Source organism: Dasypus novemcinctus, chromosome 17, assembly GCF_030445035.2.
Source record: "Dasypus novemcinctus isolate mDasNov1 chromosome 17, mDasNov1.1.hap2, whole genome shotgun sequence".
In the NCBI taxonomy this organism is placed as follows: Eukaryota; Metazoa; Chordata; class Mammalia; order Cingulata; family Dasypodidae; genus Dasypus; species Dasypus novemcinctus.
The window spans coordinates 18541928-18568893 of NC_080689.1; the positions used below are offsets into that span (position 1 = coordinate 18541928).

Here is a 26966-nt window from a genome sequence, read left to right on the forward strand (position 1 = left end):
GGGTGGGGGAGTGCTAGTTGAGGATGGGGAGGGGCTGCCATCAAGCAGATGGTGAGTGGGAGGGGTCTGTGTGGTGAGATGCCAGGTTAGATGCCAGGCAGACCCAGGGCTGATCAGGCCTCAGCAGCTGTTCCCTTCCCTAGTCAATCTTCTTGAGGGGAATTCAGTGGGAGATAAGATTTAAGAGGGTACCTGGCCAACAGTCTGTCATCTTCTTACATATTTTTGCATGCGGTAGAGGGAATCTTTCTCCTCTATGTGAGGAAATCACTTCCCTTCTCTAGAGCTCAATGCACACATCTTGGATTTAAAATTCTCCAATCAGGGCTGCCCCATCCCCACTGCTGAGAGGCACAGCTGTACCTGAAACAACATTATCAGCTTCGGCAAAACCCTTCTTGAGGTTTCCTTTCTCGATCTTCAGCTCAGCCCCATAAAATGAGTTGTTCTTTATCGCATCCTGAGGATCAAAAAGAAGTTTCAGTAACTTGGCATTCAGGGGGCAGGAGGCAGTCTCTGACTGGAGGGAGACAAGCTCTCTGAATTGTTTTTCTTTTCTCACGTTTAAATCTCAATAAGCTCTAAATACAGACTAACAGTAAGCTCTAGTGTAGCCCAAGGAATCACATGCCCCCATTTCCTCAAGTATAGCTGAACAACCCTGGATCCTAAGGAAGACCAAAGAATCCTGGAGGGAACCAACTAGAGGTGAAATTTTGGGAAGGAGAAACGCAACTTGGCCATTGGGGAAGGTTTCCTAGGACCTCAAAGTCCCAGTGCAGAAGGGATTTTAAACCCCATCTAGTCAAATCTCTTCCTGTTCCTCGAATCTCCTCTAGAGTACCCTAGTAAATGTGGCTCCAGCAACAGGAAACTCACTCCTCTGCATGGACAGCCCATTCTTGGTTACCTCAATTGTGATTATGGCTGGAAGTTCTTCATAGGTGACTTTCACTGCTTGCGCTGCTCTCTGCGCATGTTCTGGAGTGTCGGTGACCACAGCACCAATGATGTGGCCAATACAAGTCACCTAGGAGAGGAGCTAGACTGGTAAAGAGCATAGCTCAGAAGTGCCTAGAGCAAATCACTTTAGATTGTTCAAAAAGGCAACAAAAGTCCCCGCCCCCACAATCTCCAATTAGGGCACATTTCAGGAATGCCCTGCGACCTTTGTTTCCTTATTCTACTAATTGGAATTATGTGCATCTTCATAAGTGTTTAGAATCAATACAGCTAGAATAGGGCTTAGAGGTCACTAGTATAGGGCTAGCAAATGGAGTTCATCTCAAGAGCTAATTTTGATTATTTAGTACTGGCAGCCCGTTGAGTTGCCAGATATGGTAATTGATTAGTGATGTCTACCATGAGCAGAATGGGAAGTGTAAAACCATTAAGTGCTTTTGTCAACTTATATCTACTCCAGCTCTCTTGTTCTTCATATGAAGAGTTGGAGACACAGATGGCAAGGCCACAAATGGCTAGTTCTTGTTCTTAGATCATGTCTAGATTTTAGGCCCTGACCCCCCCGTTTCATTACTTTTCACCACACCACTCTCTTTTATTTCTATTTCCCAGATTTATAACAAAAGCTTCTCAGAGACAGCAATCACAACTTACACTACATCTAGATGCCCAAAAGCAGTAGCTTCCAAATGCTGGTTTTCAGTCTTGATCTTCTGTAAATAACACTCAGTCTTTGCTGGATTTATAGATTAATGGTTGTCCTTTTCTTTTCCCTTAATCATTTAGTTCCCATAAAAGCTTAATAGATATTCTCCAGGAATTATTTTCTTCCAACATCCCCCCAAAAACAAGTAACAAAAATATTGTCCAACTCATCCCTTTGAATATGTTTTCTGACTATAAGAACCAATAATTTGCATGCAAGTCTCTGATAAATGCCTCCTTTATTTTTGTTGAGAAGTTGTAGGTTTACAGGAAATAATGCATAAAATGCTCAATTCTCATATACCACCTTATTTTTAACACCTTGCATTAGCACAGTACCTTTAGTTACAATTTGTGAAAGAAGATTTTTCTAATTGTACTATTTACTATAGTCCACCATTTACAAGAGGGCTCTCTTTATATTGTACAATCCTATGCAGGTTTTAACTTTTATTCTAGTAACACATATGCAACCTAAAATTTCCCCTTTTAACCACATTCACATGTATAATTCAGTGCTGTTAATTACATTTACGATGTTGTGCTATCTCTACCATCCATTTCCAAAACTTTACAATCAACCCAAACAAAAATCTGTACAATTTAAGCATTAACTCCCCATTCCCTAACCGTCCCCCCCACCCCCCCGCCCCAGTCCCCTGGTAATCTACACTCTAGGTTCCAACTCTGAGTTTGCTTATTCCAATTATTTCAAATCAGTGATATCATACAATTTTTGTTCTTCTCTATCTGGCTTATTTCACTCAACATGATAGCTTCAAGGCTCATCCATGCTATTGCATATATCCAGACTTTGTTCCTTTTTACAGCTAAGAATATTCCATTGTATGTATATACCACAGGCAAAAGTTCTCTTGAGGACCTAATAAAGGCATTGCCTGGTAAGTGCAGTGGCTCCTGTCCCTGGCTGACTCTCACAAACCGTACTGCTAGAGATGATCTCCGAGGTCACTGAAGTGTGTACAGCACTCTCTTCTTCTACCAAACGCTCTCCCCTTGCAGCTGTTACACCCTATGTTTAAAGGATGTTTAAAGGTGTTCAGACCCTCCTTCACTTTTACATCCATGATACGGAGAATTTACCCATAAGCAGCACCTTTCATTTGAAACGTTTGCTCTATAGTAGAATTATAAAGTGACTGTCTGAGGACTATTCTAAGAGTAAAGTATATGGATTTTTGTAGCAGATGTCTTGAATATTCGGAAACATTTTTTGGCTTCCACATAGCTGAAATCAATATATGAACTTTTATGTAAGGATTTACCAGCACCCATGGTCATGGTATTGTGATTTCTTTTCCGGTTAGATTATTTAATGTATTCTCACTTTTTTTTATATAAAGGAGCTTAATATTGTTGCCGTCAGAACTCAATTAAATAAACAAAAAATCTTGAGTTAAACTACAGTGCTACCAGGCATATTCTATCTCTGATTGTCTTGAATACTGGTTAATTGGGTGATTGCCACAATATATGCAAATGCATAATTTTTCAAGATTGGAAATATGGAGAAATGAGCAAAAGTTAAACTTAATACTCATGTCACTACAGTATATGGTGAAAATCAAATCCAAGACATACCTTATCCTTTGCAAAGACTGTTTCATCACCAAAAAGTCCAGTTATGTTACTCCCAGGGATGTCATCAGCGGAGAGGAAGCAAACAAACCCTGGCACCTTCTGAGCTTCTGAAGTATCTATGGACCTGCAAGAATGAGCAGTGTGAGGAGGCGAGGCACGACAAATGAAGCAGAAGATCCATCACCTGATTGGATAACACTGTACTTATTTCAATGGGTTTCTGTAGCAGTTTGATATTATTTATGAATTCAAAAAAAAAAAATGTTGATTATGTTTGTAATCTGGGCAAGATACCCTTTGATTGTATTAAATTCAGTTGAGCTGTCTGATTAATTTATGTTAAGATTAGGGCTGTGATTTGACCACATCATAAGGGCAAGCAGGGTTGAGTCCCCACACCCTTGGTGGGCTGATAAAACAGACTCTCTCACGGAAGAAGATACACAGGAGAACATGGAGAAGAAGAACACTGGGGAAGAGGGACAGTTCATCAGACATAGCAGAGGCCCGGGAAAGAGACATGAACCTGACAGTCTACAGCTGATCTTGTGAAGAGAACAGAGCAGCTGGGCTCAGAAAGAAATGAGCCCCTGGGAGAAAGATGAGCCTTATGCCAGCCTACAGCTGAGGCCAGAAGAAGCTGGGACCACAGAGCCTTAAGAGGAAGAAATAAGTCTGAACCCTCACAGGCATTGCCCACCATCTTGCTTCAACACCTGGCAAATGACTTGGCATAATAAAGCACCTCTTGTGGTACTTTGAGTTGGACTCTTCAGGCCCTAGTGACTGTAAAGCTTCTATCCCAAATAAATACCACTTATAAAAGCCAACAGAGTACTGGTACTTTGCATCAGCACCCCTTTGGCTGACTAAAACAGTTTCCTTCCACCCTAATTCCTCCTTTCTCCACCTTCTATTCTGTTCTGATTCATTCGATTCTATTCCATTTGATTCAATCCTGCAAATGGCAACTAGACCCTCCCCCCTGGGCACATGCTGTGCTGAATGCTGCTGAGATAAATGATAAATAAGATGTGCCCTACAGAGCTTCTACTCTGCCCTGCTCTGGTCTCCAAGCACAAGGGAACCAAATCATTACACTTATTTCAGAAAGCACTGACTAAAAGCCACATTGCCCAGCTAACACCCATCCCCAACTAGCATCTGGGGGTCTGCTGTACAGAAAGCCAATGGCCCTGAGCATCTCACACAGCCAAATGGCCCTTCCCACACGAATGGCATAATTAGGCAACACCGACCTCGAAGGGAGGATGCCTAAAAAGCTTATCGATTCTAACCATTTAAACTATGCCCTGATCACTCTGACCTGTGCCTCTGAGGCACCTTGGGGAAAAGTATGGAAACTGCTATGAAGCACCAACCATCTTCCAAACAGTTAATCCTCACAAGAACCCCAGAAATGAGTTATTGTTATCTCCACTTTACATCTGGGGAAACTCAAGCATGGGGACATTAAGCAGCTTGTCCTAAATCACCCAGCCAGGAGGTAGCATAGGTGGGATTAGATGTGAGGTAAGTCACAAGGAGTGGCAAAGCCAGGGCCACTTCTGCTCTACCATACTCCCTTCCAAGCACACGCAGCCCATGCCAGTCTAGATTGCTGCAGTTGCTGCAGCCCCCCTGCCTCTGCCCCCACCTGCTCAACCCATTCCGCCAGTTTGGATGGAGCAAAGTTGTTTGAGTGTAGACAGTGTGGGTATTGATAGTGTCAATAGGGGCTCGAGACCAGGACAGAATCAAATGAATGGTTGTAAGAAACAAAGATTAGTTTAGTTTTCACATAAAGGAATGTAACCTGGCAGCCTACTGCCTCAGTCTCCCTCTCCCGGGTTAAACAGCAACAAAGGAAACCAGCTTAAGCCAGTCCTATAGGGAGTGAAAAAAAAAAAAAAAAAAAAAAAAAGAAGATGCCCAAGATGCCCAAGAAAGAGCTAAGCCAATTCAGCACCACATTCCATTCCTTATTTGGCAGAGGGGAGCAGGTAAAAACAAAAATGGTTGGAATGTGATGAGGGAAGCAGTTAATCACAAACTTTTGTGCGGGAAAGTTAGATCTTTTCGGATAGGTTGTAACTGGTTGTAACCTCTGAAGTATCCAATCTATAGAGAAACAGAGGAAGGGCTTGTGTGCTAGGCTTAGGGGTATAAATTGTGTCATTTTTCTTTGTTCGGGGCAACGGCCATGTTTTCTGGTTGTGCGCCCCTTCTTGCAAGATTGAAAATAAATTCTTTTCTTCTCCACAATCGGGTGAGCCTTATTTTCTTCCAGAAGAAGAAGATTTATTTCTAACATGGTACCGCGTAGCTGGCGACCATATCAACATAAACAAGCATCTTAGCTCTTTCAGGGTCCTGAAAGAGTTTATTTATCAGCTAAGTCACATCTGTGCCTAGTTCACCATTCATGCAGCCTGTGCCCAGGCCGGGGGCAGCAGGCAGAGAGAAGAGCACTCCACGGAGAGCTGATCCCTCCTCCGCGCAGGGCTTCTCCCAGCTCTTCTACTCCGAAGGGGGTGCAGCTCATGCCCACCAGGAAACGAAGCTCCTGTTTCCCTGACTTGAGCATCTGGAGGTAGCACAGCACAGTTGCTAAATCTGCTTGCATTCAAACACCAGCTGTGCAGCCTGGGCAAGTCATTTCACCTGCCTGTGCTTCAGTTTCTCATCCAGAACACGGCAATGTTAACAGGACCTCCCTATAGAGTTGTTGTGAGGAATAAATGAGCCAATCTATGTAAAATGCTGTAAACCAGGGTGGAGCAACCAGTAAGTGCCAGAGGAGTGTTAGGTACTACAGTGTAGAGTGGCGATTCTTGCCATGCAAGTGTTTGAACTTCAACGAACAGGTACGAGCAGCTGTTCTGTGTGCTCTGCACAGCCTGTCGCTGATCCTCATCGCACCACCCTATGTCAGGTGGGATGGGAGAGTTTAAATACACAGTCCAAGGGCACAGCTACTAAGACCCAGGCAGGGATGCAACTCCAGCTCCCGCGGACTCTAAGATCACTGTTTTCCTTTAGTGCCGACTCTGGTTCTACTTTGCATTTAAGTTTGGCTCAATATCCAAAACGTAAATCTAATCTTGTTCCGTTAAAAGCCTTTCCAGTAGCTCTTCCCAGCTTGCTGGAACAGGAGTTATCTCTGGGTTTAGTGCAGAGAGATGTTCCTTCTCTGGCCCTGCCCACCTCTCCAATTCATGCTTCCCCCCAGCCCCACCCCTCCCAGGCACCCCTGAGGTCTGCTCCTCCCCAGACTGGTTTTAAGGTGCGCCCTCTGTCTCCCTCCCCGACTGGGAGGTCCGGGAGCAGTTCTTTTTGGGTCTCCAGGGCCTGGCCGGTGTGTGTAGCCTTGAAGGGGCTCCCGGCACCCTCCTCCCCACGGGTGCGAGCCTCCCTGGCGGCTGCACTCACTTGATCTTGGCGTGCGCCCGCGTGCTGGTGACCAGGCGGAGAGACAGCTCGTTCTCATAGCGAGGGATGTCGTCGCAGTACACGGCCTCGCCGGAGGCCTGCATGGATGCCGCCAGGTGGGGCAGGGGCCGGCCCACCATGTCCTCCGCCGACTGACCCTCGGGCACCTCCTGGAACAACACGGTCACAGTCAGGCCGGGCTGCGGAGAACCTTGTTGCCTAGAGGCCCAGACCCTGGAGGGCAGCAGGCCAGAGGACCCCGCAAACCCGAGGAGGGGCGGGCGGGAGGCAGGAGGAAACGGGCGGCACCTAAGAAGTAGTTGATAAGCCTGGCCCTGATGTCGTAGTACAGAGGAGAAGAAAGGAGAGGAGCCTGAGTATCCATCCACTGGGGACTGGGTCAGTAAATTATGCTCCATTCGTACATTGGAATCTTAAACAACAATTAAAACATACTCCTGAAGAATTTTAGCTACAGGAAATGTATGCCCATGGTAAGTGTAAAAACATTACATAAAACATTGCGTGTATGTTAATAATGATTCTGTTTCTGTAGAAGAAAAGAAAATGTGTTATAGTGTATACATGTCCATATATGCACCGGAAGAAGTGTAAAGAAGTACACAAAAATATAATCATGATATTCCCTTGGAGGGATGCAGAGTGATTCTTATTTTCTTCTTTATACTATTTGGTATTTTCTAAAAATCTTTAAATGTATTGATTTTATAATAAAATTGTTTTGTTTTTCAAAGTAATAATAATAAGAGCTAATATTGATAATGTTTATTACGTGCCAGGTACTATTCTGAGCAACTTACTTTTAGTAACTCAATCCTCAAAACCGTGCTATGAAACAGGTACTAACATTAGCCCCATTTGCAGGTGAGAGTAATTAACTTGTCCAAGAGGCACAGAGAGGATAAGTAGTGTGTTCAAGGCTCAAATGCAGGCAGCCAGGCCCCAGAGTTCACGCTTTTCACCTCTACACCCTAGAGCAGGTGTTGCAATGCAAACGATGGCCCATTGCTTGTTTTGTAAATAAAGTTTTATTGGAACACAGCCACATTCTTTCATTTACATATTGTCTAGGGCTGCTTTTGCATTACAAAAACAGAGTTGTGTAGTTGTAGCAGAGGCTATATGGACCACAAAGTCTAAAATGTTCATCATCTGATCTTTCACAGGAAAATGTTGCTGACCTTTTACACTAGTTTAGTGCCTCTCCCAAACCTTCCGTTGATAGATTTATTTCACGTGCTCAGAGAATTTCTGACTTTGCATAGTAGCCCCCAAGAGAGGCCAGGAAAAAAAAAATTAAAAACAAAATTTTCTTTAAGGAAGAGATGAAGATCAGAGGCTAATCCCAAAAGAGAAATTATGGTGGGAGGAAGGGTGAGTGGCTATTGAGACAGCAATGTGATTCCCACTTACTTCTCTGGGTATTTACGTGTAATGGCAAGGAGCTTGAACTTACACATGCAGTTCAAGTGGGCCAGGCACCAATGGCCAGCGTCATCTGATATTCAGGAAAATATGGCCTGCAAGCTCCCTGATATTACCCATATCCCATGTGCTACTCACTTGGAAGAGCTGGACGTTGGCAGGAGGGTCTTTCTGAAAGAGTAAAGTGGCACTGTCATAGGTGGGGTCCAGCTGACCGCATTTCTGTGGAGGCAAGACAACGGAAGTGACCATGACTTTGTTTCTATCTCTGATCCCTTCGTTGGTTGGTCCCCAAGTAATAAAAGTCACAAGCATTTCCCTCCATCCCTTCATGTGACACTCCTAGGACCAGCTGGACCTGTGTCAGTGTCTGAAAGTGAGCTCAGAGTCAAGAAGTGAATGCTACCCTCAGCTTCCCCTCAGACCACCCCTGCCCCGGGCACCCTGCACGATGAATAGTTGGTACTTTCTCCAAAATACCAAGCTGCTTCCCTCCTTCCTGCATTTGTGCATGCCGCTCTTTCCATGGGGTACACCCTTCTCCCCCAGCCTTCCTGGAAAAGTGTTCCCTGCTCTCCTCAATTTTACTATTTAATGATATGAGAAATGCTCACAATGTCATCTCAACTGAAGCAAGGAAGATGTAAAACTCTCTATGCAGCATGGCCCCAAATCTATTTAAAAATTGACAGAGCAGATCAATAGATAGGAAGATGATAGATATATTGATAGAAGGATGAGAGGACAGATATCTAGCAATCAACCAACTAGTTCACCTATCTACCTTTTATGTATCTACACAGCATACAAACAGGACAGACAGATAAACACAGAAAGAAGGTCAGAGGAATAAATCATAAGATTAGCAGTGTTTTTCTCTGGAATCTGAGTGTAGGGTAATTTTTATTCATTTTTGTTTGTTTGTTTAAATGACCTGATTTTTAAAGTTTTCGCTGACTCTGTGGCTTTCAGGCAGAATTGACCAGGCTCTCCTTGGCCAGGTTTGCCTCCAGGCTCCTTACCTGCCACTCTAGGGGAACTTTAGGACAGAATTAGCTCCCAAACTAGGGTGCTTCCCTACCATCGAGCACATAGATAGGTATAAAGTTAAGTGCTTACTGGCTAACTAATCTCAGCAAATCTCATCTCGGGGAGCTGGGCTCCACCTCTGCCTGTGGCCTCTCCTGGAGGCACATCCTTGCAGGGACCACATTTCCCCCTGGCTATAACAGCCCCTGCTTCCCCATCACACTTTCTATTCCCATTCTAACCTTCAAAACTACAGTCCTATCAACTATACTTCCAGAAGGGATGCTAGAGATCATGTGGTCTGCTGACCCCCTTTGGCAGATTTTACAATTGATACTTAGCGCTGTGACCTTAGAGCTGGCGATGTAATGACACAGCCAGCACAAGTACCCACGCTCTGACTCCCAGCCCAGGGCTTTGCCTCTCAGCCAGCCAGGTGGCTCCTGGGCTTGTCCCTGATCCCTGCTCTTCCACCTTTGGACTTCCAGGGAAGAAGACCGAGTCTCCCAACTGGATCCAGCAGTGCTTTCTCACCCAGACCAGCTCCCCAGATCCCCAGCAGTGGTGCTGCAGATTCTGCACCTCGCCCAGGCCCCACACTCACATCTTTGGAGTCCGCTTTGCCCAGCTTCTTAAGCACCGTCAGGTAGAACTTGAAGAAGAAGCTGAGGGTCAGGGTGCGCCGGTACTCCACCATGCCGCCAGGGGCATTGTGGGGCAGATGCAGCTCCTCCGCCAAGCTCGCACACACATCCTGCAGCAGCTGCTCGTTCCACTCCCTGCCAGAGAGCAGGTCATGGGAAGGTGCACCCACCCAGCCCACAGAATCTGTGTTGTTTGGAGCAGTAGTGAGAAGTGCCTCAGACTCCTCCTCGGCTCAAAATTTGGCTCAGATACTCAGTTATGCGACTCTAGGCAAGTTACTTAACCTCCTTGAGTCCCAGTTTGCTCACCCTTAAAATGACAGTAAAGAGGACCATAAAAATAATAATAGTTAAATCTACAGAGTCCTTATAATACACTAAGCCATGTCCTGAGTGTTTCATATGAATCATCATTTAAATTGAAATTAAATATCATGGTAGGCACTATTCTTACATCTATTTTACCCAGGAGAAAATTGAGGCATTTGGAGTTTAGTAAGTAGACTTATTTTACCCCTCTTGTAAATGTGGGAGTCAGGAATTAGACCCAAGGAGACAAACTGCAAAGCTAGGATTTACTGATCCTATGTGGTTGTTGTAAAGATTACATAGGATAAAGCCAGTGAAGTGTTTGGTACAGTACCTGGCATAGAGTAATAGTCGTAGCAGCAGTAGTAATAGTAGTAGGAGTACAAGTAGGAGGAGCAGTTAATAATAGTAGCTCAGTGGTAACAGCAGTAAGAGTAGAAGTAGCAGCAAGAGTAAAAGCAATAGGAGTGGCAGCAATAGTAATAGTAGTAGCAGCAGCAGCAGTAGTAACAGCAGTAGGAATAGCAGCCATAGTAGCAGTAATAGTAGGAGTAGCAGCAGCAGTAATAGTAATAGTAGCAGTATAATAGTACTAAGAGTATCAGCAGTGGTAACAGCAGTAGGAATAGCAGGAGTAGTAATAGCAGTAGGAGAAGCAACAGTAGTAATAGTAGTAGGAATAGTAGCAGCAGTAGTAGCAACAGTAATAGCAGTAGGAGTAGCTGCAGTTGTAAGAGTAGTAGGAGTAGGGGTAATAGTAGTAATAGGAGCTATAGGTAACAGCAGTAGGGGCAGTAGCATTAGTATTAGTAGCAGTAATACTAGGAGTAGTAGAAGCAGCAGTAGGAGCAGAAGTACCAGTAGTAGCAGAGGCAGCAATAACACTACCAGTAGTAATAATCATGATTGTAGTTGTAGTATCACCAGTATTAGGAGTAGCTCTTTCCTTGCCAGCTCTTACTTTGACAGCTGCTTCTGCGTGGTCTTGAGGGCTGAGATGGTTCGGTTGGCCATCCCACCGTAGCAAACGGCTAGCTCCTTTACCTCTGTAGTTCCTGGCTTGAACAGGACTCTCATGCCACAGGTGACCTTAGCAATGTCATCTTCTCTCCGGGAGGCCTGCTTGAAGGCCGAGAAGAACTCGCCCTAACAAAAACCAGAAAGGGGCCCGGGTTCCACCTTGTTGTGAAGGCCTACAAATGCGAAAGCTAACCACGGGCGTGGGAGGTGAGCGGAGATGAGGCGAGGGCACCATGGCCGCTCAGCAGAGGAACGAGTACTAGGAACCAGAGGTGGAGGAATTCCTGACTATCCCATTTTTGGCTTCCCAGAAGCCGAGAAAGGATCAGGATTGCTCCCTATTAGGCAGGAAAGCTGAACGTCAAGGACAAAGTGGAACTAGCTGGCAGGAGCCTCAACGAAGCTCCTGGGAAGGCCCACCAGTCTTCCCCACCCTGGTGTCCAGCATCCGAGCCCGCACCGATGATTCTCAGGCGTGCCAAACCCTGTCGCCCTGACTGCCAATGTGGTGCCCAAGGGGTGCTTGAGAACACACCTTCAGCTCCGGGAGCTCCTGGAGCTCCCTCTAACTTGTCCCTCTCAGGAGCCTCTTGGCTGCTTTTAGAAATCTTGATTCCTGAAAGTATGGTAGCATGAAACAAAAGCTGCTTTTGTGCCTCGAGTCTGCGGGTAGGGGTGGGGTGAGTTACTTTCCAGGTAAGAGCCGCTGACTTCAAGCCTTTCCCTGCCAGGTTCCTCTTGAGGTGTGAACTCACTCTGGCACCACAAATTCAGGAAGTTTAAGGACAGGATAAAGTACACAGGGGTCCACTGCTGAGGTCTCAGAGTGCCCCCAGGCTCTCTTTTGAAGAAGTCGTCCTGACCCCTCCAGTGAGGCGATAGTACAGAATCCTGGAGTCCCCGGTGGCCCTGCCACACTGAGCCAGAGCCTGAGCTTGGGGCTGCGGCAGCGGTTCTCAGGTGCTCACTCCAAGGACAGGTCAGGCCAGGCAGTGCTGTCACCGGAGAGTCAGTGTCAGGTCACCTACTGCCCTTTCCTAATTCTGGGTAGTAAAATCTCCTTTCTTTCAGAAAAGGGTGGAGAAAGTACAGGGTCAAGTTTGTTTCTGTCTTTTGTTAAGGTCCTTGCCTGGCAAAATAAAAACTGAGCAATGTAGTGAAACGTTTCCTTCCGGCTCCCCCACGTCATAATTTTTTTAAAAAAAATTTTGCTGATCTGCGAAATCCAAAACTCTGGGAACCACTGCTCAAAATGGTCTACGGGGACATGCTAGAAAGTCTTTAAGAAACCCCCTCAGGGACATAATTATTCTGGTTTAATTAGCTTTCTCATTGAAGAGGTCAAAATTCGTAAGGGCAAACATAACATGTAACACCACTAAAGCGCTAGCTGCGGGTGTTCTAATCCTGTTTGCTAGCTGGTTCCCCACGTCCTCACAGATTACTTCTCTGAAAAGGCCCTCTGTGGGACTGTGTCTTGAGCTGCCGGGAGAAGATAGAACCACACCACGGGCCCCAGAGAACAAGAGCAAAGCAGCCCGACATGCCCATAAATGCCAATCAGGCGGGAAGATCTGCTGGAGGCAGCATCAGGGCCCACCCCAAGCAAGGCCAGTGAACAGACACCCGCCAAGCCCGAGCTGGGGATGCGGGGATGTGACGCCCAGGGCACTTCTCCACGCAGCACACGAACCCCCTGCCGTTCACGTGTGAAAATGATTGTCGTCCCCCGCCCCGCCCCCGCCCCCCCATCCCCTCCCCCACCCCACCCCACCTCCCACCACGGGCAGGAATCCCCCACAGCTGAATTTGTTCTTGGAACTGTCTGGTCAGCTGCCTGCTGGTGATTCCCGCTGGCTCCTGGACGTGGAGACAGGCCTTGTGAACTCCTGGTTTTTCAGTCCTCACAGTTATCTGCACAGCAGGTAGCCCTGCTCTTATCTGACAGGCGGGGACAGTGGGGATGAGAAGGTTTAAGGGACTTGGGAGAACACATCCCTCTTCTCACAGCCCGTGCCCTTTGCACCCTACCATGAGACTTCTCCCTTTGCAGAGAAGAATACGTTTGGGCCCTTCGAGGTAAGTTCAAAGCTCTGAAGTTGGTCCAAGGCAGGCTCTGGTCTCCATGCCCAGGGTCTGGCAGGAGCAGGAGGAGATCTGGACACAGCCTAGGGCCAGCTCCCGACAGCTCACCTCCCTGCTGAAAGGGATCTCTATGGCAAGCAGGATCTCCTCTGGACTTAGCAGGGTCCTTCTGTAGTCAGGGAAGAATGTGTGGTCCATCCGAACGGTTCTTCTGGTGCCTGTACAGAGGCAGAATGAGGGAAGACTGGTGACCCCGGGGGAGCATCGGGCAACACCCCCTGAGATTCCTTATCCTGCTTTCTGATGTCCCATAGAGGGAGCAGCTGAGGCCTCCATCAAAGGCCTAACGCAACGTGGCTGCTCAATGACCAGCAGGGGCTTTTTGAATGAAAAAGCCCTATTTGTAGCATTTGCCAGTTTCTGTGCTGGAAATACTCCCTCCATAGCCAATTTCAAGCTACCAAAGTGAGGTCCCTGAATGTGAAGTTGGGAAGCACACAAGAAAAGGTAGCAGAGCAGCCCTGGCTGCCATCCTTAGAAAGTCTTGCCGGCAAGGTCGATCCTTAGCTGGCATCTGGGAACTTGGAATTTTGGAGGGTTTCTACCATTCCCTGATAAGAAAGGCTCACTGTGCTAAACTGTTAGTACAAACAACACCGTTTATGCTGAACACATGCTGTCCTGGGTGGCTAGAATTTTAGTATGTGCCAGGCAGAGGGTGCCTTCATGACCAGCCACTAATGAAAACACTGGCGGCTGAGTCTCTGACAAGCTTCCCTGGTAGACAACATCTCACACACACCATCATAACTAGTTGCTGGAGTAATTAAGCACATTCTGTGTGACCCCACCAGGAGGGGATTCTGGAAGTTTCCTCCTGTTTGCCACCTGTGCCTCTTCCCTTTGCTGATTTTGCTTTGGTTCTTTGCACTAGAATGAATCTTAGCCATTAGCACAACTATATGCTGAGTCCTCAGAGCCCCCTAGCAACCAGGGGTGGTATTGGGATCCCTCTGATACAGGGAGAGATGAGCAGTTGTGCACCATTAAGTACTGTTTCCACCATATGGATGCAACGTACGTAAATAACCTCAAGAACAAAGATGTCAGTGAAGTGCAGTAGGGTCATCGTTCAGTATTTCTTACCTTTGCCTTTACTGTGATTAATTGTAAGTTTATACCATTTAATTTTTAATAAATTGTAAGTTTATACCATTTAATAGTGGTTGTATTCAACAACCAGCTTGTAGAATTTCTGAAATCTGCTGTCACGAGCCAGGGCAGGCCAGCCCCAGACACTCCTGGGTAAGGCATCCAGGCAGCAGGTACGTTGTGAATTCTTCACCAAGAGATGGACCAGCTCTCCTGACCCCCAGCCTGGGTGCATGCCCCTTGTAGCTTCCATGGATCCAAACCTCAGGGCAACTGGGTCACTGAACTTGGTTCTCTCTTTCTCCAGAAAATGAACTATCTTGTGAGCCTTTTCCCCACCAAGTCCTTCTATCCTGACCTCTGCATCAGGCAACTCACCTTGGGACGCGAGGGTCATTTTGGCCCCGCTAGCCATGAGCACAGGGTTGAGGTCAGAGATGGGACTGGCAGTGATGACGTTTCCTCCAATGGACTAGGACAAGCACAGAGCGTGAAGTGAGAGCCCAGCCCAGGACTCAGGAGCACAGCCCACGCCTGAACCCAGGCGCGTAGGGACACCCGCTGGAAGGAGAGCCCCGAGGACCTGCAACCCCTGTAGGCATGGACCGGCACAGAAAGTACTTGGGCATGCAGAAAAATACATGAAACCTAAGCCAGAGCACTTGGGACTGGGCCCGGCTCCTAAACTTACTAGTGGATAAACTGGGGAAAGCCCCTTTAGAACTTTTTGTTTGATTTCACCCAACTATTTACTGAAAAGATTGAGGCGGTTTGTTGCAGAAGGTAGTGAAACAGAAATGGAAGATAAAGATCAAGGAACAGAGGAGGAAGCCTGAGGATGAACAATGTGCTCTGTTTGGAGCTGAGGTTCCTGGCAACTCGACAAAAGTGTAAGGAGAATCAGGTACAGGGTTCTCATTATTAGCAAAGAGGAAGAAAACTAGTTTCAAAATGCAAATAACAGCTTTCCTGGAAGTAGATTCCAGCAGAACTAGAGAGCTCAGGAAAATATTTTGAGTTTGTTTCCTCATCTATAACCAGAAGTGGCAGGTGCTTAGGGTGGAGGGGAGGGGGGTGGGAGAGAGTATCTGTTTTTCCAAATTGTTCTTTTTTTTTTTTTTCAGCAAAGGACAGAAGGAAAGGGCTAGCTCTCCTCCCAACACCACATGTTTTTATGAACCTCAAATGGCACAAAGTGTGCAAACACCTTTTGCCACCTGGGAAGTGTGGGGCTAACCTGAAGGCTGACTGTGCACTACCGCCGCCTCTGGTTCCCCCCCACCCCCGAATCTGAAAAGCAACGCCCCTCCCGACATTGGCTTCTCCCTAACAGCTCTCTCTTTCACCTACTGACTGCCTCAGCCAAGTTCAGGTTGAGGGGTGGCCTGAGGGGTGAAGATGGGGTAGTAGAGTGAGTGTTTCTCAGAGAGACCCACACACCTCCAGCTGCTAAAAATCTGGCTCCTGAGCTCCACCCCAGACTTACCAGGCCCAGGAATCTGCATCTTAGCTAGCACCCCTGGCAATCCTAAACACACTAAAGCTTGGGTCCTCTGGGCAGAGGACGGACTGGCCCCTGCCTGCTGGGCCTGAACTCACCGCCACAGACTTGACCTGCTTCCCGGAAAACCAGCGCAGCTGTTCCAGGACGCCGCGAAACACCTCTGTTTTGAGGGCAGGAAGCTCAACAACTGCCTCTGCCAGGGTCTTTTCCACCAAGCTCAGGGGACAGGCGGCCCCAAAGGAGATACCTGGGAACACATGCACAAAGTAATAGCAAGCCCCTTTACTTTCATAGGCAGTTCCCGGGAACCTGGGGAAGTCAAAACCAGCCTTCTCTGATGAGACAACCAGGGCCCAGAGAGGTTAAGGGACTGGCCAATGCCACACAGCTACTCAAAGTAACAGGACACAGCCCCAGGTCTCTTGGTCCTATAACCAGTGCTCTTTTCTCCAAACCAGGAATTCACAACTCAAAAAAAATCAGTGTCTCTGGGGGTAAAGTCCTGGAAGTTTTTAGAAAACACCCAAGCATTCCCCTCCCGCCACCCCATCATGAGCAATCCTAACACGTAGCCAAGATTTGGCTATTGAAAAGCTCACAGTCCCCTGCCTGATGGGAGCTCGTAATAGGAAAGGCAGTGAAGAGTGCCCCCCATTCCTGAGTCCCACCTTCTCCTATGCAGGGTGGGCAGCGAGAAGCAAGCGGCAGGGAGAGCCAGAGGGGGAGGCTGCCACCCCCCTCTGCGACCCGGGCCAGCATCAGAGCCCCGTGTGCACTCAGGGCAGGCGCCCCTTACCCTCCTGTCTGTGCTCCACCAAATTCAGCTCAGGGATCCAGGCCGGGCAGACAATCAGAGGAAACAGCCTGTTCTTAAACTTCATCTCAACGCCTTAAGAGAAACGAGAAGCTTCAAGTTGGAGGCCTGCATCATTACAGACACTTTTCTGTGTCATTACACATGGGATGTTTGATGTAGTCACAAACATAACAAGCTCCATGGGTGCCCCAGCATTAGGTGTAGTCTTCGGACTTTCAACCCTAAAACTCTCAGGAAAACCTATTGGAAGAATGGATTAAAAACTGTGATCTGTGGAATATTATTCAGCCATAAAAAGGGATGAAGGACTAATACCTGTTACAATTTGGATGAACCTTGAAAACATTATGCTAAGTAAAAAAAAAAGCCAGGCACCAAAGTCCACATATTGTATGATACCATTTATATCAACTTCCAGAATCAGGAAGTCACAGTGGATTAGTGGTTGCTTGAGGCTGGGGATGATGGGGTGGTGATAGCTGAGGGGTACAGGGTTTCTTTTTAAAGTGATGAAAGTTTCTGAAATTGACTGTGGTGATGGTTTCACACATCCATGAAATTACTAAAAATCATTGAGTTGTACATTTGAAATGGGTGAAGTGCAGAGCATGTGAATTATATGTCAATAAAGCTGACTTGTAAAAAGAATTTTTAAACTTTTTAAAAAGGAGGCATCTCAGAACTCAAGTGGAATGGATTTGAACTCACTCAAATGTGGATGCACGTGTATCTCTCTGTGTATGTTATAACAATATTAGAAAATCAGGGTCTTAACACATGTCAGAAAGTGTTCTCAGCACTTTCCATATTTTAACTCATTTAATCCTCAGAACAATGCTATGAAGTAGATGCTGTGATTATCCCTCTTTACAGATGAGGCACAGAGATGTTAAGTTTCTTGCTCAGCTAACACAGCTAAGAATAGGCAAATTTCAGTACTTTCATTGTTATCAGGGTTGGGATATTGTAGTATTAATAAGGTGAAAGGCTGACATTAAGAAAAAAAGAAAACTGACTCAGAAAGAAAATTTCCACCCTGCTTGCCTGTCCCCAGGGCCTGCCTGAGATCTTGAAGATGCCACAGCTTTGTGAGGCCATGCATTTTTTGATCTGGTCTCCATCCTTCCTGGCCAATCAAGGTAGAAACATCTGGTAAACAGACATGCCTCTGCTCCTTGGACCCAGTTAGCACAGCACCTCCCTCATCTGCCAACAGGGCTAGAGCTTCCACAGGTTAAAAAAGGAAGGTCCCTGCACCCCTTCTCCTCCCCCCACCCATGTGCTGTTTAGGATTTCCAAAGGGTGGCCCAGGCTTTGAGGAATCTGGAAGTTTGAATATCAGTTTTCAGGACAAAGAAGGTAGACTGAGGCAGTGAGTGCCCATCTTAGTGAGGTTCTCTCCCGCACAGCCTGCCACGGCTGGAGGCAGTTACACCGACGGGGGTTGTGTGTCTAAGGGAGGTGGAGCAGATGGAAGCCCTGCTAAGAAACGATTTCTAGCTGGGGAGCTTATAAAGTCTTTATGAATCCTTTCTCTTGGGTCCTGAACACTGTGGGACTGATGGCAAAGAGGATGCCACACATCCAAAGGGTCTCCTAAGAGTCTCCCAGCCCATCACTCTCCACCTTAATTTCTGTTTCCCCTGGCCCCAGGGCCATGACCCCATGGGCCATGGGTCCTCTTCTCCCTGGCCGCGAGGATCTCCTCACTCGTGGCCCATCTCGCAGCCAACCCTGCAACCCCAGCACGTGGCAACAAGGCTGAGCGCTCCACAACCACACCTTGGCTCACCGAGGGACATGGCACCCAGCCAAGCCTCCTCCCTGGGCCTGAGAATCCAGCCAGAACCCAGAGGTCTGTAGCTCCTTTCAGAACCAGAGCCAGGAGTCTCCTACAAGCTGGGCTTGGCTGCTTCAATTAAAAGTCCACCATGCCCCTAAAACCAGAGGTCCTGCCATGCAGGCTCAGCTGGGCTGTGATCGTCTCCTTGGATCCTCCCTGGGCTTGGGACCCAGCCAAGGGGAGAGGGGCCAAGCCAGGTACAGAAACGGATGCCTGTTTGCATGTCGTGTGTCCCATGCCCTAAGTGGGAGCACAAACACAGCCATACTTGAGTGTCTCCTCTCCTCCAGGAAAAGGGGGAGCCAAAAGTGTGACATACATGGAACTCCTAGCACCCATCAGGCACTAGCCTCGACACTTGACCTACATTTACTCCTCCCTTAGACTGGGAGAGCCTTGAGTGAAGGTCAGTTTATGTTTGCATCCCTAGCCCCTCCCAGAGTAGCTGGCTCATCGTTGATACTCCATGAACATTTATGGAGTAAAGCAAACAAGCATGAAAGGATCTCATCTACTACTTGTAACAATCTGCAGGAGGAGGTATTATTACCTCCCCATAAGAAATGGGTAAATGAGGGTAGGGGAAGAGACAGAACTTTTCTGAGCCTCAGCCTCAGGGTAACCAGGTCTGTGTGACCCCACAGCCAGGGGGCAGCTCTCCAGGGCAGGCAGGAGGCAGCTCCACAGGGAGCCGGGAAGGCGTGGGGGCCCCAGGACCCCTCCCACATCCCAGCCGCTGTGGCGCTGCCCCCAGTCCCTCACCGATCTCCGTGTTCCCCACCACCAGCTTGGCATCGGGGTGCTTTGCCTTGAGGTCCAGCAGCTCACGCAGGGTGCAGGCCTGGATCCACGTCACACGCTCCCCTTGAAAGCACAGCTGTTTCCGAGGAGCGTCTTTCAGCCTCTGGGAAGTAGGCAGTTTTCTTTAGTGCACTGTCTCCTTCTTACCACCTTCCCCCGATCAAATGCTTTAAATCTGCAGTGGGCGCCACTCTTCTATTGAAATGTATGTCAGGAAGCGGATTTGGCTCAGTGGATAGGGCGTCCGCCTACCACATGGGAAGTCCAGGGTTCAAACCCAGGGCCTCCTGACCCATGTGATGAGCTGGCCCACGCGCAGTGCTGATGCGCACAAGGAGTGCCACACAGGGGTGTCCCCCGCATAGGGGAACCCCACGTGCAAGGAGTGCACCCCGTAAGGAGAGCCACCCATCGTGATAAAAAGTGCAGCCTGCCCAGGAGTGGCACCACACACATGGAGAGCTGACACAACAAGTGATACAACTAAAAGAGACAAGGATTCCCAGTGCTGCTGACAAGAATAGAAACGGACACAGAAGAATACACAGCGAATGACAAAGAGAGCAGACAACAGGCGGGGGTGAGGGGGAGAAGGGGAAGGAAAGGGAAAGAAATAAATTAAAAAAAAAAAAAAGAAGTGTATGTCAAGGGAGAAGTGAGGAGAATGAATGTGTACTGAGGCTATGTACCCTCTTTCATCTGAATGACTCAGCTAAGGAAGACTGTAAGTCCCAGTTTTTTATAGGCTCGAGGAGGTCGAGGGACCCGCCGAGGCCCTCCCACCGTGAGCGCACCTGAGCCGACTGAGGGAAAGCCCAGGTTCCCTGCACAACCCCCGCCTGGCCCCGAGAGGCTCCGCGAACAAGGTCTAGGAGGGACAAAGGGAGCAGAGGAATGGGCGGCAGAGTGAGCTTCTCAGAAAGGCTGATTTGGGGGCACGAGGGGCGGCTCTGGGCTGGGAATGAAAGCTCCTAAACCAAACCGACGGTTTTTTCAGGGTTTCACAATTTGGAGGAAGACGTTCCGGCCGCCTGCCCCAAAGCCCTTCTTGCTGGCCTGGGGAAACCTCTGCAGTCACCACCTGCTCAACACCCCTGAGCCACCTGCCCTGGAAGAACCGGCTGAGAGCCGCCTGGTTATTTCCTCTCTAAATGTTGGAGTGAAGAAGCAGAATCACCAAGCTGGGCAAATCAGGTTCAGGGTGTCCTTAAAACAGAGCCACGAGTCACAGCCTTGTGTCCTGTGCAGACGGTTTGCTTTTTAGAAAAATAAACGGGCTGATTTCAGGGAAAATGGGCTGCCTGGAGGAGCTGATACTTTAGATTTAGCCGGAAGGTCAGAGACCAGGTATAGTGTGCCAAAGAAATCCAAGCCTTGTTCTCACGGCACTGATAATCTAGTAAGGAGCAGTGACACTCAATGAGCCATTCTAAGTGCTATCTATGTGAAGAAGAGAAGGACAGGGCACTGTGGGAGTGTGGGACAGAGGGACAAGCAGGGGTGTCCAAAAAAGGAAGGGAAGTGGAGGCTGAAACCTACAGGACAGAGAAGCCACCAAGGCCCCCTGGGTATGAAGATAAAGCAGGTCTCTGGGGGCTCGTACTTGGTCAGCCCCCCTGCTGAGGCCCCACGTACCAGCAGCTCCGGGGGGAAGATGGGCTCCTGGGTAGGGTCCAGGGGCATGAACTCCTCTGGGTTGAATAAAGATGGCGAGTGAGTGACCTGCTGGGAAAGCAACCGATGGGGTTCCTCTTTCCAAATGCCCCGAAAGACCGACCAGCGTTTCCTCCCAGTGAGCTTGTCCCCGGCCCCCATCAGGCTGGCGGAGGCTCAGGCTTCTCCTAGGAACAGGGGGGCCTTGCCAGCTGATCCGGGGCAAACGGGCACACTCCCACACCTATAATCTGGGCGTCACAGCCTCTTGCCCGTGGCTTCCTAGTCCAGCAACCCCTGCCGGGGGTATGGAGAGAGTTGACCAACTCCCCTGGCCTGAGATGGAGCCCCAGGCTGCCAGGGAGAGAAGGACCCCCTTACCGTGTGGTCTGTCTTCTGGTTCATGCAGCAGTTTGGGTTGCCCCCTTTTCCTCCACAGCATCCACCATCCTGGAGAGAGAACCAGCATTCACCAGAAGACAACTACAAAGTGTTTTCCCGCCAGCTAAAGACCCTGGATGACTGGATCACTGCCTGGTGCAGTGCAGCTCTGATACCTTTCCCGGCACCAGTAGGAGAAGCAGAGACCCCCGCCCCGTCCCACGTGCCTCCCTGCACAGAGTTGAGGCTTCTGCTACATTCTCTCTTGCCTGGCTGGTGGACATTAATTAACTCCCCGATAAACAAGTAGGACCTGCCCCGGAAGCAACAGGGGAATTGAATGTCAAGAAAATTTCCCCATGAAAAGCCAGTCCTACTTTATCAAAACATGTGTCTCTTCACATTTTCTTTCTTCAGGCCTCATTTCTTAGAAAACCTGTATGGGAGAAATTCCCACCAGTGCTCTCAGCCCTCAGGGGTCTCTTCTAGATCAGACAAGTCCTACAGGACTTGGCAGGGCATGTCCCAGGCAGAGATTTCTGCAAAACTCCTGCCAAGGATGCTTTGAGACCCATGCCAGGCCAGCTGTGTCCAGGCGGTCTAGATGCTTCTAGAAAGCAGAAGCCCCTGTGTCCTTCTGGAGAAAGGGGACAGGTCTGATCCCCACCCCACCCCCCCACAGGGGAAGGACTTGCTTCAGCCCTCTCAGGGTGCCAATGGCAGAGCACGGAATCCAGCCCACAACTGAGGCATTGCAGGTGGCGGGAGAGGGCAGGGGCACAGCTCGGGGCCGCAGGAGGCGCTTCCGGATCATGGAGTTATGCTGCAGGGCAGAGGTGGGAGAGCTCACGGGCACTCCCTCGTGGTTGGAGTGGGCCACGGAGGCTGGAGCTGTGGCCTTTGATCACGTTGGGTGATGGCATCGAGAGAAGCCCCCTCACCTCGACCCCCCACTGCATGCTGCCCCACATGGGGATCCCCTGTCTTCACAGCTCCCCACTGGATGCCAGAGCTGCTCTGTCTGTGCCAGGCCTCTGCCCTCCTGCCCATCCCCTGTATATTTGGAAGGAAGGCAGAGGGGCTCGTAAGGCCTTCTTAGCAGGGTTCTTAGTAGGAGTGAGGCTGGGGAAGAGCCAGGCCCTCTCCGCTGGCCCTCCTGGGGAAGGGCATGTTCCAGAGAAAAGCCTTATTTGCAGGTAATGAAAGTGCTAGCTCATTATTCCTTAAGATCTTTTTGCTTGACAATTCATGGGCATTGACGGTTGCATCACTACCCTTGAAGTCTACCAAGGTTGGAGAAGTCTTATTTTTTCCTACAGAGATTCTCACTGTACCCAATCAGCTAAGACCAGTGGACTTGTGCCTGTTCGTAGGGTTTCCTTCCTTGTTACCAGAAGGACGTGGCCATTTCTGGCAGTGAGCACTGTGTTTGTCTCAAGCAGACACTCTCACCCTTTTCTAGTGAGCAATGGACAAGAAAACCAAGTTTGCTAGCACTGTGGCTAAAATTAGAGTGAAAGGCTCTGAATAAAGGCTGAAGGGCCTCCAGTGAGTAACATGCATGAGCTTCTGAGACCCTCCGTGGACCAGGTATTTTGACTGCTCCGAGCAGTCAGCTCTGCTCTGGATGGCAGGGTAGCTGGGTGGAAGAAGATGCTCCCAATGATGGAATCAGGAACCACTTCGGTGGTGATCAAAGAGACACTCCAAGTCTGTTCTCTTCTGGGAAACTAGAAGGACTGATTAGATCTTATCTCCTTAAGGAGGCTCCTATGAAGTAAATAGATGGGCAAGATTACCCATCCCTGGTTGTTACCGAAGCCTGAGCCATTGCTGAAGACAAAATTGTGACTCATGGAAGAAATGTATCAGCAGCAGCATTTATAGTTGCCATTTACTGAATGTTTCAGCTGTTCCAGGAATTGTTTTATGGGCTTTAAAGAAGTATTTAACTTTCACAAACACCATTTTGTAAATCCCCATTTTAGAAACGAGGAAGCTTGCTCAAGGTCATGCATCCATTGAATGATGGAATGGGACTTGCACCCAAGTCTGCAGACTCCCCATCTGTTCTCTCCATTATTTTAGTTTAAATCCACACCTCTTTGTTTTTCATCAGCAACACCATCTCCACCTTTATAGAGCCCCAGTTCCAGCTCCACCCCTTAGTGGGTTATTTGGATGCTAGGTTCCATTTCATAATTGCTCACCCTAAGGAATAGCAAAAAATGTAGGAGCTCTTAGCTCTCATCTAGATCCAGAGTCAACCTGAGATGTGATGGTTTGACTCAAGGCAGGATCATCTCGACCCAGCCAGGGGATCAGGAGAAAACTTGGGAGATCAAGCCAAGAAAGGAGAGCCAGCCTGAGTCCTCCTGGTCAGATGGCGGGTGGGTGTCTGCATTTACGGACCACCCACAGGCCTTGGCTATGGTTTCTTATCGAGAGCCATAGGGTTTCACGAACTGCCTGGAGAGCTAATTATCTGTTCCATCAGCCCAGCAGATGCCAACTGCAGAAAGCAGCCAGGAAAGGGGAAGAGGATGCAGGTGCTGAGCCAGGCTGTGTGGTCATTAAATGCCACTTTCAGCACCTGTGCCATGGGCTGAGGGTGCCAGCCTCCAAGGGAAAGGTGCCAAGCCCGCAGGCCCTGGAAAAGTTCCTTTCAGGCTGCAAGCCTCTTCCAGGAACCAGCTCCTGCACTATGGATAATCCTGAGTAAAGAATGGCCAAGAACTCTCCAAATGCCACTAACTGTCCACGTTAGCTCTTAATTCTTGTGGTAGTCCGGAGGCTTTTGGCATCCCTCCCAAAGGAGTTCCAAGTGAAGAGCAAGGCCACTGCTATCTGGGGCCCCGCTTACCATGGCAAAGGTCCGGTAGCCCTGCAGGATGGGTCTGTAGCCTGTACAGCGACACAAGTTTCCTGCGGGTGAAGCAAAGAGGTGTGGCGTTAATACAGACCCCCAGGGCAGGGTAGGGGTCTGTGGCTTTGCTCAGGGCTCAGTTTGGTGCTCTTTTACCGCAATACCTTTGTATATTCTATTTCCTCTGCCTGGAAGGCCCCTGCTCCTATATGTATTCCTGATTTCAAAACATCTATCATCATTTCCTCCAGGAAGTCTTCCTAGAATACCCGCCCCCCCCCCCCCAGTGTTTCTCTGGTGCCTGGTCCTAATGATCAGCAAGCTTACCAAACTAGAGTATCAACTCTTTTCCCCATCTGAGCATGAACTCCTTGAGAGGAGCAACTGTTTCTTTCATTTGTACCTTGAACAAGGGCCTGACATGTGACAGGACTCAATAGAACTGATTGAATAGGTGATGTATTGAAAGGGCAAGGGCATAGGGAGCCTTCTATATTCAACAGACATTCACAGGTGGCAAAATGGGAAGCTAATCCTTTTCCATGGTTCAGAATCGTAGCCACCTTCCTCATGGGTGACCTTTGCCAGAACAAATTTTTTCCAGTAGAAGCTGAGAGGAAAGGAAGCCACATTGCCAGTCCTTGGAGTCTCCCAGATGACCTCTGCTCACCTCCCATTGCCAGCCCCATCCCAAGACTTGGGAGGGCAGGAAGACACCTTGGGAAGAGGAGTACCATGGCAGGAGAACCAAAAATGTATCCAAACCACCTGCACACTCTCCAACCTAAGAGAACTAACTTTGTGGCAGATCTTGGCTGCCACACTGGGTGGCCTGAGTCTGTCCTCCAGAAGGCAGTGCCCCTGTGCCCACTCCTGACATTCTCCCTGGCCCAGCCCCAACCCCTCCAGGGCCCCATTCTCCATCCCATCTCCTAGGCTATCCCTGAAGACCTGTACCTTGGAAGGCATTCTCAATCTCCTCGATGGTGGGCTCGGGCTTGTTCCGGAGCAGCGCGTACATGCTCATGACCATGCCGGGCGTGCAGAAACCACACTGGGAGCCATGGCTCTTGGCGATTCTCTCCTAGAGGGGCACGCAAATAGCCGTCTGTGTGGGCAGAACCTCTCCCAGTCTCGCTACACTGCTCAGCCAAAGCCAAACCTCAGTGGGAGGCAGGGTGGGGTAGCAGTCACTGCATGAAGCCAAGTCCCAGTGCCACCCCTTACAACTGCGACCTTGGCCAGATAGTTTAGATTGTTAAGCCTTTCTGAGCCACAGGCTCCTCATCTGTAAAAGGAGGGCAATTCTAGTACCTACTTCTAGAGTTGTGGGAAGGGTTTTATTTATGTAAAATTCTTAGCATTATACCTGGCACACAGTGTTTGGTCAATCAATGTTATTCCTTAGTAGGAAAGTCCCTTCAAAGAATAGCGGCAATTAGAAATGGATGGTCTTCTCACCCCTCATTCCCTGTAGTTTATAGAAAAGGAAGCAAACCCAGAGAATTTAAGACATTAACCCAAAATCAGAGAGCTGGTGAATGGAAGAGCCATGCCATGTTCTTTTAACTATACTACCCTGCAGTCCAAAGCAACGAGGCTTCATTAAGAACCAACTGAATAGATATTATCCCAAACTAGAATCCTGTGGTATTCTTAAGTGAAGGCAACCCTTGAGGCCCAGTGGGAACATAAGAATGAGAAGTGCGTCAAATAGAATTCACTATATGCATCGAAAGTCACAGAATTTTCATTCAAGCCTGGAATATTTTTATTATGGAAGCCTCCTCATTCACAGTAGTTTTTGCCTTTTAGGGGTCCCTTTTGGTATTTTTTCAGCTCAATTGCAACAATAGTGCACCTCAAGTGCCTAACATATAGATTCACTCACTTTATATTTACTGAGAAGGCAAGGTCCCTCTTCTCATGGAACTCACATCCTAGGAGAAGAAATAGTGACCAAAGAAACAAGTAAACAAGAGAAGTTCAGGTGAAAAACACTACTATGCAGAAAATTAACCCAGATGACACAATCCAGAACCAACAGCTATGAGTGGTGAGTAAAAGGGCCTTTAAGAGGAAAGGAGGGGCATGCTTTGGGTCAGGGGAGAGGGACCAGCAAGTGCCAGTGCCCTGAGGATGGAGATAGCCTCCTGCATGAGAGCTGCTGAGCGGCCAACTGGGGTTGGGGAGTCAGCTGGGCAGGCGCTCTTCACAAGCCAGGGTAGGTACTTGGACTTGGAGGTGTGCTGGGAAGCCATCGGGGGTTGTATATGAGCAGGAAACAATGTGATGCAGTCTATGTTTTTCAAGAGTCACTCTGGAGGCTGGATAGAGAAACCGATGTAGAGGGCACGAGTGGAAGCAGGGGACCAGGATGCTATAGTGGTCCAGGCAAGAAGGGCTTATGGCCTGGACCAAGCAGTCATCGGGGAAACTGAGAGGAAATGAAGGCCTTCTGTTTGGAGGTAGAGTGGACAGCACTGGTTGATGGAGTGGCTGTGGTAGGATAGAAAGCAAAGGATCAAAGATGCCTGCTGGGATTTTGTTTTGAACAGCCACATAGTTTTGCATAGTCTCAGATGGGGAAAGAGTGCAGAAGGGAGGAGTTTGGGGGATAATAAAGAGTTGTTAAATTTGAGATCAAACATCTATACAGTGCCGTCAGATAGGCCATTGGAAATATGAGTCTGATTTCTGAGGTCAGAGCCACA

At 48.5% G+C, this 26966-nt stretch overlaps 1 protein-coding gene across 2 annotated transcripts in view; it reads right to left on the bottom strand.

Moving 5' to 3' along the window:
• XDH (xanthine dehydrogenase) overlaps positions 1–26966 on the bottom strand; it is a 65132-nt gene that overhangs the window by 26201 nt on the left and 11965 nt on the right. The window contains exons 5-20 of one of the 2 annotated variants that reach the window (XM_004451079.5): positions 25210–25336; positions 24250–24311; positions 21387–21455; positions 20988–21074; positions 19314–19455; positions 16688–16780; positions 15987–16138; positions 14766–14859; positions 13344–13453; positions 11092–11276; positions 9782–9956; positions 8287–8370; positions 6703–6872; positions 3271–3394; positions 911–1030; positions 364–460 (exon numbers count right to left, since the gene is read on the bottom strand). In XM_004451079.5, coding sequence (XP_004451136.2) covers positions 364–460; positions 911–1030; positions 3271–3394; positions 6703–6872; positions 8287–8370; positions 9782–9956; positions 11092–11276; positions 13344–13453; positions 14766–14859; positions 15987–16138; positions 16688–16780; positions 19314–19455; positions 20988–21074; positions 21387–21455; positions 24250–24311; positions 25210–25336 — 1891 coding nt within the window. Of the gene's footprint in view, positions 1–363; positions 461–910; positions 1031–3270; positions 3395–6702; positions 6873–8286; positions 8371–9781; positions 9957–11091; positions 11277–13343; positions 13454–14765; positions 14860–15986; positions 16139–16687; positions 16781–19313; positions 19456–20987; positions 21078–21386; positions 21456–24249; positions 24312–25209; positions 25337–26966 lie in introns of both variants that reach the window. The other variant, XM_004451078.5, reaches the window with a different exon arrangement.